Source organism: Micromesistius poutassou (genome assembly GCF_964030765.1).
Source record: "Micromesistius poutassou genome assembly, chromosome: 20".
Lineage (NCBI taxonomy): Eukaryota > Metazoa > Chordata > Actinopteri > Gadiformes > Gadidae > Micromesistius > Micromesistius poutassou.
Window position 1 is genome coordinate 3,159,155 of NC_140290.1, and position 13,605 is coordinate 3,172,759.

Below are 13,605 nucleotides of genomic sequence, written 5' to 3' on the forward strand. Positions count from 1 at the left end.
TGGTGACATTTCATGCATTCCCAAACACAGAGGAGGGAATTAGTCCCAGGTTTATCTCAAAAAGCACCAATCCTGCATTCGACAACAGTCAAGCTGTTGTTATAATAGTTATCCTCTTTGGCTTTATTCTCTGGTCCCAAGGTACTGGGCGCTGGGCCATTCACCTTGACCTGTTGATAGAATTAGGAGAAGCCAATATATTTCCATTTCCAGCAAGGCTATTGGAAAAAGGTGTGAGTAATAAACCCTTTGGATGGAGTAGACCCTATAACTTCAAAAATAATATAAATCATGTGAGATCCATTCGCACAATATAAAGGATTCAATAGCTTAAAACACATTGAAAAATATGAAGTGCTTACAATGTAAATCTAGTATTATTATAAATAAAGTCTGTGCATAAATATCGCACCATTTCCCAGAATGCCACCGCGGAGCGGAAGCGGTCACGGGTTCCCTTGGCAACGAGTGAGCGGCGTGATAGCCTAGCATGCTACAGCTACAGCTGGCTAGCTCAACCAAACAGGATTAACAGTCACCGCCTCGTGTTTATGAATGATATCATATATTAATGATATCATATATTAATGATATAATAGCAACACTGTCTCTGCAATGATGAGTCGGACACCCGATGCGAGAGCGAGGTAATCCTTTGTTAAAGTTTAAGTTTGAACAGTTCGACCCGCAACATAGCAGGAGGCTGACTTACGTTAAGGCAATGGTCATGTAAGACACGATATATATGTCTTATATTATATATAGATATATGTCTTATATCTCTTATATTATATATATATGTCTTATATTATATATAGATATATGTCTTATATCTCTTATATTATATATATATGTCTTATATTATATATAGATATATGTATATATACATATATCTATATGTAAGATGTCCTAACATGTCAGCATAAAGGTGTGAAGTTACACGCCAATAAGCTGTTTAAGAAATGACCTAATAACGATAACCTACTGATAACATGACGGTACATTAACGTTACATTAACGTTACATTAACGTGGTTGGTTCGAGTATTGTTATCTCTCTCTACCTCTCCCTCTCTCTCTCTCTCTACCTCTCTCTATCTCTTATATATCTCTCTCCCTCTCTCTCTCTCTCTATCTCTTATATATCTCTCTACCTCTCTCTCTCTCTCTACCTCTCTCTCTCTTATATCTCTCTCTCTCTCTACATCTCTCTCTCTCTCTACATCTCTCTCTCTCTCTCTCTCCCCCCCTCTCTCTCTATCTCTCTCCCTCTCTCTCCCCCCCTCTCTCTCTATCTCTCTCTCTCTCTCTCTCCCTCTCTCTCCCCCCTCTCTCTCTCTACATCTCTCTCTCTCTCTCTACATCTCTCTCTCTCTCTCTCCCTCTCTCTCTCTCTCTCTCTCTCTCTCTCTACATCTCCCTCTCTCTCTCTATCTCTCTCCCCCCCTCTCTCTCCCCCTCTCTCTCTCTCTCTCTCTCTCTATGACTGAGTCCCCAGCCTGCAGAAGCGTGTGTTTTGTGTTCCTCGTCACCAGGGACAACCAGACCAAGCAGATCCAGGAGAACCTGTCCAATGTGGAGAAGCACTTCGGGGACATGTGCCAGCTGTTCGCCGCCTACGTCCGTAAGACGGCCCGCCTGCGGGACAAGGCCGACCTGCTGGTGAGGGCCATCAACGGGTACGCCGACACGGAGACCCCCAACCTCAAGAGGGGCATGAAGCATTTTGCAGACCAACTGGCCAAGATCGAGGACTACCGCCAGGCCGAGGTACCTGTGGACGTGTGGACGCACATGAAGGCTTTTCTTCTTCCTAAAGAGAACGCTAAGATATTCAGTATGTGTGTTTCTGAGATGCTCTGGTGTTGTCCATCTCTCTTCTGGCCATGTGTGTTTACATTTCCAGTAGTTTATTGCTTATGTTTCACTAAATGAGTTAGTAAAGGAGTTAGTAAAGGAGTTAGTAAAGGAGTTAGTGACGGTCGTTATTCCCCAGTACTGAGAGAATCAGCAGTGAGAGGTCCAACCTGACTCTGGCTCCACTCATCTATCTGGGATCGCTCCGTTGGGTTGGGAGGTATTTGGGGACTACCAGAAAATGGTAGAGCCAATCAGGACCGCTGGGCGGCATTTTTATAGATGTGACGTAGCGGAGAAGCGACTGTTTTGATTCAGACGGCTCGCATCGAGGAAGCAAGCGTCACGGGTTGGTTTCGATGTGAGTGGTTGAAGTAGCACGTCAATAAAGATGACGGACAAGTGGTTTATCCAATCATATGCAAGGATTTTTGATAAGGCCCAGCCTTCTAAAGCACCTCTTCAACAGAGCCATCCCAGATGGATGAGAGGAGCCAGGCGTCAGTCAGGCTATGAGAGGTCTCCAACATCGTCTAACTTTTAATGATGTTTTGCTACAGGTGGAAAGGCTTGAAGCCAAAGTGGTGGAGCCGCTGAAGAGTTACGGAGCTGTGGTGAAGCGTAAGAGGGTGAGTTGATCTACGTCCTGATGATCAGAATAAACCCTTACAATATGTTGATTGACTGTACTTACCATTCGGTGTCACATGGAGGCAGCATTTGTCATATTATTCTCTTACACTCATTACTCACTAATAGAGCATTACTTGCCTTGCACAACAGTGTTGCATAGATTTTGGGACATCATTAATGGTCATGAAATGCCCTATATATTAACCACAATGACTAATGTAGGATCACCATCTTGCACAAAATAATATTATTAAGAAGACAACTCTTATTAATGGCCTAGATAGGTACTGCTTAAACACGCTTTTAGTGAAATACGAATACATACTGAGAGAATTCTATCATTTCTAAAAGGGATATAACCCGTGTTGAATACAGTAATGGTGAACATCTCCATCTTACTTTTTGATTGGGTATAAAGTTGTTAAACAGGGGAAGTTGAGCTGCGAGCCGTAGCTCAGTGATGTGGATCTGAAACCTTTATGAAACCCTCACAACTGCTTGGATCGCATTTTTTGTAACTCATGGTCGAAATTCCTCCTGCTGTAACGGTAGTTTACCTTTTAATGTTGGTCTTATTGTTGTTGTTATTGCTCTTATTGTTGTTGTTTCCTCCACAGGAAGACCTGAAGACCACCCAGAGTGCTCGAGACCGGGAGTCCAAACAGATGGCCCAGCTGGAGAGGACCAGACAGAGGAGCCCCTCGGACAGACAGGTCATCGTATCCTCACCCAGCAGGTCAACCCTCTAACATGGCAACGCGGCGGGGGTAATAGAGGCTTTGCTTTCATCGGTGCTTCCTTGACCAGGCTTTCAGTCACAGGTGGGTCGTCTCATCATTACGGAGGAGGCAGCATCTCATTTCTGGTGATGTATCGTAGAGCTCCTGTATGGTAACAGAGGCCTTAGAGCCATTGGTCCACTCTTATGGTCTTGGAGAAGAACCCACTGGAGGTTTTTCAAGTAGAGTCCAGATCAGAGCAACAAGCAGCGCTGAGCGGGCGCCCCACTAAGCATCTCCTGACGTTGTGTGCTGCTGTCGACGCCCCAGGCCGAGAGCGAGCTCCAGAGGGCCACCATGGACGCCACGCGCACCACCAGACAGCTGGAGGAAACCATCGACGAGTTCGAGAAGCAAAAGATCAGAGACATCAAGGTCAGGCTCTCTGCCCCCCCACGAGCCCCTCATTAATGGAATGGTCTTCTTTGGTGGGATAGGGTTAGGTTATGGTCTTTAATGTTATAATGTTATAATATGATATATGATATAATGGTCTTTAATGTTATAATGATATATATGATATAATGATATAATGGTCTTTAATGTTATAATGATATGATATATGATATAATGATATAATGGTCTTTAATGTTATATTGATATGATATATGATATATGATGTAATGGTCTTTGGAAAGCGTTGACTGGAAGTGAAACTAGACAGGGAAGGTTCTGGTGTCTGCTCGTCCATCCTAAATGTACTTTTTTGGCCTGCGAACCAATTAATATGTTCATCTGAAATGCACTTTTTTTGAACAGAAAAGCATGTAATCTATTGTGTCATGGGTTTCTCACTATTACAATAGTGGTAACGAGTTGCTTAACCCCTGTCTGCTCATGTGCATCTAAAAAAAGAACGAGTCAGTTTGTACTCAAGGTGTCTACCAAATGACTTAAGAGGAGGATAAGGTAAGGTCATCACATGAGGGTCTATGTAAGGCCTTTTCCATCTCTCCCCATCGCAGAAGATCTTTGGTGAGTTTGTGACGGTCGAGATGTCGTTCCACGCCAAGGCCTTGGAGGTGTACACCGCTGCCTACCAGTGCATCCAGAGTGTGGATGAGGACGAGGACCTAGAGGTAAGGCATAGCCTTCTCATGCCCATGCTATCTATCAATCCAACTGGCCACCGCCTTCTCAAGCTAGCGTTTGCTACAGTGCAATAGGCTAACCCCTTCTTACGCTAACGCTAGCAAAATTCCAATAGGCCACAGCCTTCTGATGCTAACCTTAGCTACAGTCCAGTTGGCTACAGCCTTCTAATGCTAATGCAATCAACAGTTCAACTGAGTTTTTCCATTGGCACTTTTGCTGCACCCATCAGTACTCTGCCGTGCTGATATGCGTTTCCAATACCAGTGTAAGTGCGCCTTGCTGTACCATGTCACATTCTTACACTAATGCTGACTACTTTACACTTGGATAGCTACAGTCTAATCAGCCATAAACCTCTTAGGCTAATGCTAACTATAGTCATGGTGCTCTCCATTTGTATGGTTCACCGGTACGTCCTTGATTACATTGCTTCTTCATTCCGGTCACCAATGTATGCATTGAACGGTCTTGTTGTGCGTGCAATACAATGTAAAGTTGTGTTGTTTGTTTTCAAGCTGATTTGCTAAAGAGGCTAATGTAGCTAACAATAACAATGACTAGCCAATGACAAACGGGAAAGCTATAAGTGCTGCAAACTAGGAAACTACGTGACGTTCTCTCTAGAGCAGGTCGGACATACCAGCGTACCGTACAAATGGATAGCACCATCAAATAGGTCACAGCCTTCCTACACCAAGGCAAGCTACAGTCCAATAGGCAGGGTATCACAGGCACCACTGGAGGTTGTCTTGTGTGCATAAAAACTGAGATAAAGTATGGCTATAACCGTACATAATAGATATTATTCAATTATTATAAAATTACATGTAGCCCGATATCTTCCAGAAAAATAAAGAAATTTACTTTCAAAGAATAGGAAACATGTCCTCGTTCCCTTTTGATCGAATCAGTATTGGTTCTTCATTGCACCGAGTCATCATACTATATTCTACAGTAGAAACTCTTCACCAGGACATCTTTAATCATTGATTCACATCTCATCGCTGATCCAATCAACCAAACAGCCACACACGTCAAATGGCATGAAGACATTCCTGATGAGATGCCTTTGTGGAATTTGTTTTTCAGTTGTCTCATAAAAACTCACAACACACATTACACAGCGTGTGACAGCCTCTGAATCTTAGATATTGTTGATGTGCAGCGAGAGTTGGCAGCCTGGGGAGACAGGAGGGCAGCTCACTACCTGACTGATTAGGAGTACATGGCAACTATATATCTGACATTTGAAATGCTATATCATTTGAATAACCCATAGTGGCTTTTAATAATATATGAATCATCTAGAATTCACTTATTGATATGTCTTAGGTCCATAAAACATCCACTGAAGGGAAGATCACTTTGACTTGAAAATATTTTGAGGAGAGTTTGGAGTCATTTGTATGGAATTTGGAGTCAAAGTCATTTGTATGGCCCACACACAGAATGCTCCATAGGAAATAAAGATATTTGGCCTTAACAAAAATATGTGTCAAAGAAATGTAATTATTATATACTGGCCTCATGCAAACCAATCAAGGATTCCGACAAACTCTAGGATTCAAAATAGACCTAAATAGACTCTAAAGACCAATAGGAATCCAGACGGCATCTTGCTTCCATACCTATCTTGTATGTACTAAAGAAGAAGGATTTGGAAATAGCTACACCAACCATGCGCGCCACGTTGGGTTGGAAGGCTTTGCCCATTTCGCCCTGACAACGGCATTCCCACCAAGGTGTCTGTTATGCCACGTTTCCTCTGAGCGGTGCAGCGCGGTATGGTTAGGTGGGGCTCGGCTGGTACTGCCACAACAAGTAGAGACTCGTAGTGGGGGTTATCTCTGGTACTGCCACAACAAGTAAAGACTCGTAGTGGGGTTATCTCTGGTACTGCCACAACAAGTAAAGACTCGTAGTGGGGTTATCTCTGGTACTGCCACAACAAGTAAAGACTCGTAGTGGGGTTATCTCTGGTACTGCCACAACAAGTAAAGACTCGTAGTGGGGTTATCTCTGGTACTGCTACAAGTAAAGACTCGTAGTGGGGTTATCTCTGGTACTTCCACAACAAGTAAAGACTCGTAGTGGGGGTTATCTCTGGTACTGCCACAACAAGTAAAGACTCGTAGTGGGGGTTATCTCTGGTACTACTACTTCCACAACAAGTAAAGACTCGTAGTGGGGGTTATCTCTGGTACTGCCACAACAAGTAAAGACTCGTAGTGGGGTTATCTCTGGTACTGCCACAACAAGTAAAGACTCGTAGTGGGGTTATCTCTGGTACTGCTACAAGTAAAGACTCGTAGTGGGGGTTATCTCTGGTACTGCCACAACAAGTAAAGACTCGTAGTGGGGTTATCTCTGGTACTGCCACAACAAGTAAAGACTCGTAGTGGGGGTTATCTCTGGTACTGCCACAACAAGTAGAGACTCGTAGTGGGGTTATCTCTGGTACTACTACTGCCACAACAAGTAAAGACTCGTAGTGGGGTTATCTCTGGTACTGCCACAACAAGTAAAGACTCGTAGTGGGGTTATCTCTGGTACTGCCACAACAAGTAAAGACTCGTAGTGGGGTTATCTCTGGTACTGCCACAACAAGTAAAGACTCGTAGTGGGGTTATCTCTGGTACTGCCACAACAAGTAAAGACTCGTAGTGGGGGTTATCTATGGTACTACTATTTCCACAACAAGTAAAGACTTGTAGTGGGGTTATCTCTGGTACTACTACTGCCACAACAAGTAAAGACTCGTAGTGGGGTTATCTCTGGTACTGCCACAACAAGTAAAGACTCGTAGTGGGGTTATCTCTGGTACTGCCACAACAAGTAAAGACTCGTAGTGGGGTTATCTCTGGTACTGCCACAAGTAAAGACTCGTAGTGGGGGTTATCTTGGCCATGGTGGAGGAGAATTGGGGGAAAGGAGCTTTGGCTTTGACTCTCTGAAGTCCAGATTGAACCACGACATGAAGGAAAGAGATTACAGGAGAAAGGGATTGTACTCCCGGAGCGGAGCTGCTGGAAGTTCAGCTCCGGGAGTCCTGCTGGAGTCCAGCGGGGGAGCTCCGGCAGCTCAGCTCCGGGAGTACAATCCCTTTCTCCTCGGAGCAGGGAGTCCGCCGGAGCTCCCTGCTCCCCTGCTCGAGCTCCGGTGGCGGTGCAGAGAGTCCGCCGGTGGACTCCCTGCACCGCCGCCATCCCTCCATGCTTGGTTCCACCCCTGAAGTTGGTTCCGCCCCCATTTTCATTACTCGTTGCCAGACCCTACAGCTTTCTAGATGTGGCTCTGGATTTCCAGGCTAGGGGGATGGGGAAGTGGGTGGTAATATTCAATTGTGCCTTATGCCTACGTAAGAGTAGGCGCCAAAACTGACTTGCTTATCTGGAAACTGTAGGCGGGGTACTTTCAGAACTGCATATCTCACTCAAAAAAGCATGTACAGACTTATTTAAAAGTTTGTATGCTTGTGGCAGCACCAGAGACCCAAAACAACACCCCAAATCCCAGAAAAAGTGTTGTTTTCATAATGTCACCTTTAAACAAAGCGCAACAATTGAGAATGTTCAAGAAGGATGGCAAACTTTTGCACACCCTTTCTTCAATAAACGAAGCTTTCGCCGTTGTCCAGAAATACCTTGGGTACTGTGTTTGTTTGTTATTAAGCAGCCATACCACCATGAACACGCCCGGTCTCGTCTGATCTCGGAAGCTAAGCATGGTCGGGCCTGGTTAGTACTTGGATGGGAGACCGCCTGGGAATACCAGGTGCTGTAAGTGGTGTCGGGTGGTGGCCTGTAGGTGGCACTGTTCCCTCTGGCCAAAAAACATCAATCCCGATGCCCCAGTGCAGTGACGGGGACACTGTGCTGTGGAAGGTGCCGTCCTTCGGAGGAGACGTAAAACCGAGGTCCTGACTCACTGAGGTCATAAAGATCCCAGGGCACTTATCACAAAGAGTAGGGGATCCCCCGGTGTCCGGGCTAAAACTGCCCAACCAGGCTCATTCAATCTGCCCCTCATCATCCCCCTGTATGATTGGCTCATTCATTAATTCCCTCACTCTCCACCTCAAGCTGGTGTGTGGTGAGCGTTCTGGCGCAGATTGGCTGCCGTGCATCACCCAGTGGGTGCTACACATCGGTGGTGTTTGTGAGGTCCCCCCTTCACTGTAAAGCGTCTTTGAGTGTCCAGAAAAGCGCTATATAAATTCAATCAATTATTATTATTATTATTATTATTATTATCCCCCTGTCGCACGGAAGTGACGATTCTGTTGACCAATCAACGGAGGGCAGGTGTAGCTCCTCCTTTTCGGCACCTTTTCAGGCCGCTTGGTACCCCAACAGAGGAGTACCGAAAAAAAGGTACGGCTCAGCGTGGCTCGGCGTGCTTAATGAACGGACCCTGCCCAACTTTTGGCGGTGGAAACACAAACCGTGCCGCACCTTACCCGAGGTGAGGTGATGTGAACCTCCTGCTCTAAGGCTAAGAGCACCTCCTCCTGTCTCTGCCAGGTGTTCAGGAGCCTGCTGCATCCTCCAGACCTCCAGTCCCGCTCAGAGATAGTGGCGTCTCACTCCAAGGGGTCGCTGGACCGGCCCGGCTCCTCCATGAGCCGCTCAGGGACCCTGCAGGTAAGACGATGAGGCTCTTCACACGCACCACGTTAGATGGTGACCAGACGATGAGGCTCTTCACAGCACCGTGTTAGATGGTGACCAGACGATGAGACCGTGTTAGATGGTGACCAGACGATGAGGCTCTTCATAGCACCGTGTTAGATGGTGAGCAGACGATGAGGCTCTTCATAGCACCGTGTTAGATGGTGACCAGACGATGAGATGCTTCACAGCACCGTGTTAGATGGTGACCAGACGATGAGGCTCTTCATAGCACCGTGTTAGATGGTGACCAGACGATGAGGCTCTTCATAGCACCGTGTTAGATGGTGAGCGGACTGCATTGGTACAGGGCTATTCTACCCAGTGGCCACTCAAAGCGCTTTATAACATCCACCCACTCATGCACACAGCAGCGGTGTCAACCCCTCAGGGCGACAGACAGCTGGTCCCGCTCAGGGACACCTCCGCACTCCAGGAGGAGCCGGGGATCAAACCGGCTTCCGTTTCCCGCCAACCCGCTGTACCTCCTGAGCCGCATGCCGCCCCAGATCTAAACCTCTAGTCCCCGCCTCCATGAGGAATACCGTGCATGGGAAAGTAGAGCTGCATAAGCTTCTTTGGATAAGCTATCTTTGTTTGGCTTTGATAAGTTGTGCCGTCTCAGTCTATCAGTTTAGTCATTGAGCTCAGTAGGCTTTGGCCCGGCGTAGGACCTCGCCGTACCGCTCACACCTCCGTCCTCCAGCCACTCTCAGCTGCGTGTGTGACATCACCCCCCGCCTGTCACGCTTTGTTTAAAGCTCTCCTGCAAACATGTCATCGCTTGCCACTTATCTCATTGTTTTACCGTGCGTGTGTGTCTTCAGTTATCGTTGTGAGGTTGGCAGTTTGGACCAAACTTGTTTGACGTCTACAATAGACTAATAATAACTGATCCGTCATGGTGACGCCGTGGTTGATTCTGTGTCACGACAGCAAACCGCCACGAGTCGTCTGAGGAGAAGGGACGACGAAGAGGACGATGACGACGAAGAGGAGTCGGAGGAGGAAGACGACGATGACGACGTGACAGATGATTAACATTAAAAGCCGCCTTGCTTTGGTCCAGAGACGTGCCCACTCGCAATGTGTTTCTTTTTTATTAACAGTGTCGTCAGTGTCAAAGGTCAAGTGTTTAAAAGTGTAAGCTAGCATAGGTTGTGTGGGCGGTGTTTGATTTTTACTGCTTCAGTCTGTGAGCCATCATGAAAAGCCTTTCAAAATGCCATTCAAGTATTCAACTCGTTGTCAGTGTTGCCAGATTCGGCCAGATTGGTTGCGAATCTGGCAACATTGCTCCCAATCGCTTTTTGTAATCTACATACGAAATTGCCAAAAGTATACAAGTATATATTTTTTACGTATTGTTGGAATATCCCAGTGCAATTGAATACACTGGACATTTGTTCATTAATAATCAGAATAATAAAAACACGTCTATTCAAGGTCTCTCTGCCGTTTGTGTGATCGTTGTTTTCAGTGACAGACGAGCTGCAGGCCAACGGAGCATTAACGCTAAAGAGGGCTCTGCCCTCACACTCACTGCCACGCCGTCATCAGAGGTACAAATGTGAGATGCCTGATCCGTGCCTACACACAAGTTATTCTGTGCACGTGTGTATCTGGGTGTGTGCGCGTGCCGCACGTGGGGGTTTTGGTTGAGGGGGAGGGGGGTCCATGGAGTAATATTCCTGACCACTGTGTTGGCCAAGGCCAGCATTGTCCGCTCCTATGAGTCACACATTTATCACTCCTCTGCGCTCCGCGTCGCCATGACTCCCGGGTCTGTCAACACACCGACCCCTGCTGGCCCCGCACGACTCCACCCCTGTTCAGGTCAACAAAAGGCAAACACAAACGGCCGGGATATCCCGTAGCTTTTTTAAAAATGCTGTTAAACTCCCACACATGAAGGTAATGAGCCACAGAACAACAGGCCAGAATGGAAGAACGCAGAACGTAATGCACACAGGCCGCAAGGTAAAAGTGTGCGTGTGTTAGTGATGTGCCATCAACAGGCTGGTTGACGCAGCCGTTGTGCACATAAAGGTTAATGTGTACGCAAACACACAACACTTAAGCTCACGGTGTACCCTGTGAGTCATGGGCCTATACACTGTGTGTGTTTCTGTGTGAGTCAGTCCTGGTGAAGCCAGAGCGCTCCACTCCCTGCAGTCAGCTGACCAGAGACAAAGAGAGGACGGAGGAAGAATGAGAATTATTCATCAATGGGGAAAAGGCATAGGAAGACAAAGCCAAAGCGTTGTGGTGGGAAGAACAAAGAACGTGACTGGTTGTGTTAGAATGTGGATCATCAAAGGCAGAGGAACCAGCTTCAACCAATGGGTGTCAGTCCCCTGTAGAACAAAGTCAATGTCAAACATCATGTCTGACTTTCCGTCTTGTGTGAAAATGAACCTCCAGAATGCATGACTCCAATATCGATATGCCAATGTGTTCTTGGTCTGAAGACTTGTAGGTCTTAATGTAGGGCTCTCATTTGCAGAGGTTTGAGTTTCTCTTTTATTCATTATTATTTGTACTTTGTGTTCATTGTATACCAGAGATATAGAAGGCCTAGTTATTCATCAACTATCAAATACAAATGCAGCCAGTGTTTTAGCTCACAGTTTTCAAAAAAGAGAAAAGAAAATCTAAACTTTCAGTGATATTATCTCAACATGTTTTAAATTTTAAATGCATTCTGGACTTTACTCATTAGGCATTATCTAAAGAGTGACCTCATTTCCCAGGCGCCTCTCTACTTGCATTCTGTAAACCAGTTTCGAGTACCGTCAACTATTGCCGTCTGTTAACCGACTCATGTATAAAATATGCTCGTTCAACGAAACCAAACCGTTTGTTATGGAAACCTGTCGGCGGCCAGAGCATTGTGTACGTGTCCGTTGTCTCACAGAGTGGCCACCAGGGGGCGCTGTAGGGCAGTGTCGTCCGCTGGGTTCAGTGAATGGTTATTGGACTGCATTTACATCGCGCTTTTCTAACCAGTTGCCACTCAAAGCGCTTTACAATATTACCTAACATTCACCCATTCATTCATGCACATATTCATGCACACGATCACACACCGATGGCGTAGTCAACCACGCAGTGCGACAGTACTGTAAGGGTGAGGCGTCTCGCTCAGGGACACCTCAACACTCAGCTAGGAGGAGCCGGGGATTGAACCAGCAACCTTCAGGTTAACAGTCGACCCGCTCTACCTCCTGAGCCGCATGCCGCCCAGTAGCCCCCGGCTTGGGGGACACAGGCTTCTGTGTCACCGTCTGCTGCGCAGCAGTCGTTGTGAACATCTGAGAAGAAGCGTTCCGCAGTCTCCATGCTTCACAGATATGTTCCTCATTAAGGGCGGATGCTTGCGCTCTGAGTCAGAACAGGGGGTCGGCATGAGCAGTGTCTACTAATAATCAGATGTCCGCTGAACTCCACTTGGTGGCCTACACCTCATTCATTAACCAAATATTAACTAATTAATATATTAATTAACTAACCGTTCTCCATTACGGCAACACAAAAAGTGTAGGGTTTGCTGCGGGTGTAGCCTATATTTGGCCTTTGTTGTAAAACATGGCCATGGACATTGTATCCTGACCCTTCAAGAATAAATCTTATTTCCCGCTCTGTTGATATTCTATATACTCAAGTGATACCTATCTTCAAGCCCCAAATGGAATATAGATATAAAAGAGACCCAAGGTCTCTAGGTCGCTCCCAAATGTCCTTCACCCCGAAGTCCCCTGCTAATGACATCACTTCCTGTAGGGCTGGACTTATGTCATATTATCTAATACCTAAAACCTTAATGCCCTGAATAATATAAAGACACCTACACGTCTCTGTCCACACCTACCAAAATGATCTTTCCCCCCATTTTCCTTGGCAGCGTGGCAAGAATTTCTCCGTAATGATGGACTCATCGCAAAAATGCATCTAGCTGTAGCAACGCTGTAGTCAGAGCAAATTTTACACAAAGCAATTTACTTCATAAGAAAGGAGACATTATAACTATACAGCTCATATTAGTATACGAAAACAATGGTGGAATTAAGAAGTTTGCCTGTGTCTGTCTGTCCCATAGACTGAGGTCTGATAAAACGACCTGATTCTGACCGACCTGGCAGCCCCACACGTTGGTAACGTGATGCCGGTGCTGCTGAGAGGGCAACAAGCAAGGAGCACGACGTTTGGTTCAGCGCAGCCGCTGGTTTGACTGGTCCCAAACTGGCAACCGCCATGATGACCGTACGCTACAGGACGAGGCTAAACGAAGCTCGCTCCCTTCGTCATCGCCTCTCTCCCGCTCGCTCCCCAGGGCCGACTCTGGCCCCCTGGGAGCCCCCCGTTCCCGTAGCGATCGGAGCGCTGCCCTGTTCACTGACGTTACTAAACATCACTGAAGACACGTTAACTGATTTACCTTTACTTTGCTTAGCCGTTTTTTCACCCACTTAAATTCAAAATATGAATTTCAACTTCTCAAAGGAAAAAGCAGTTCAAAGGGTCAAGACTCCAGCAACGTTATTGAAGATGTTTTAATGCTAAAGGTTGTAA

The 13,605-nt window shown here is 46.3% G+C and overlaps 1 protein-coding gene and 1 non-coding gene across 2 annotated transcripts; both read left to right on the forward strand.

Moving 5' to 3' along the window:
- The first annotated feature begins 494 nt into the window (after positions 1 to 494).
- Positions 495 to 10,457, forward strand: cibar1 (CBY1 interacting BAR domain containing 1). Its single transcript, XM_084484981.1, has 8 exons — positions 495 to 647; positions 1,535 to 1,769; positions 2,417 to 2,485; positions 3,107 to 3,208; positions 3,539 to 3,643; positions 4,234 to 4,347; positions 8,887 to 9,006; positions 9,970 to 10,457. Exons 1-8 carry the CDS (start codon positions 616 to 618, stop codon positions 10,072 to 10,074), a joined length of 882 nt encoding a protein of 293 aa, XP_084341107.1. The 5' UTR covers positions 495 to 615; the 3' UTR covers positions 10,075 to 10,457.
- On the forward strand, positions 8,031 to 8,149 carry LOC311365616 (5S ribosomal RNA). Its single transcript, XR_014639448.1, has one exon. It is a non-coding gene; the product is annotated as a 5S ribosomal RNA (ribosomal RNA).
- Positions 10,458 to 13,605: the final 3,148 nt, after the last annotated feature.

Bases quoted from the DNA above. Each gene is read 5' to 3' on its own strand.
- cibar1 (XM_084484981.1), top strand. From the start codon at position 616: ATGATGAGTCGGACACCCGATGCGAGAGCGAG. The intron at 648-1,534 runs GTAATCCTTTGT...CCTCGTCACCAG, and splicing joins ACACCCGATGCGAGAGCGAG to GGACAACCAGACCAAGCAGA. The intron at 9,007-9,969 runs GTAAGACGATGA...GTGTCACGACAG, and splicing joins GCCGCTCAGGGACCCTGCAG to CAAACCGCCACGAGTCGTCT.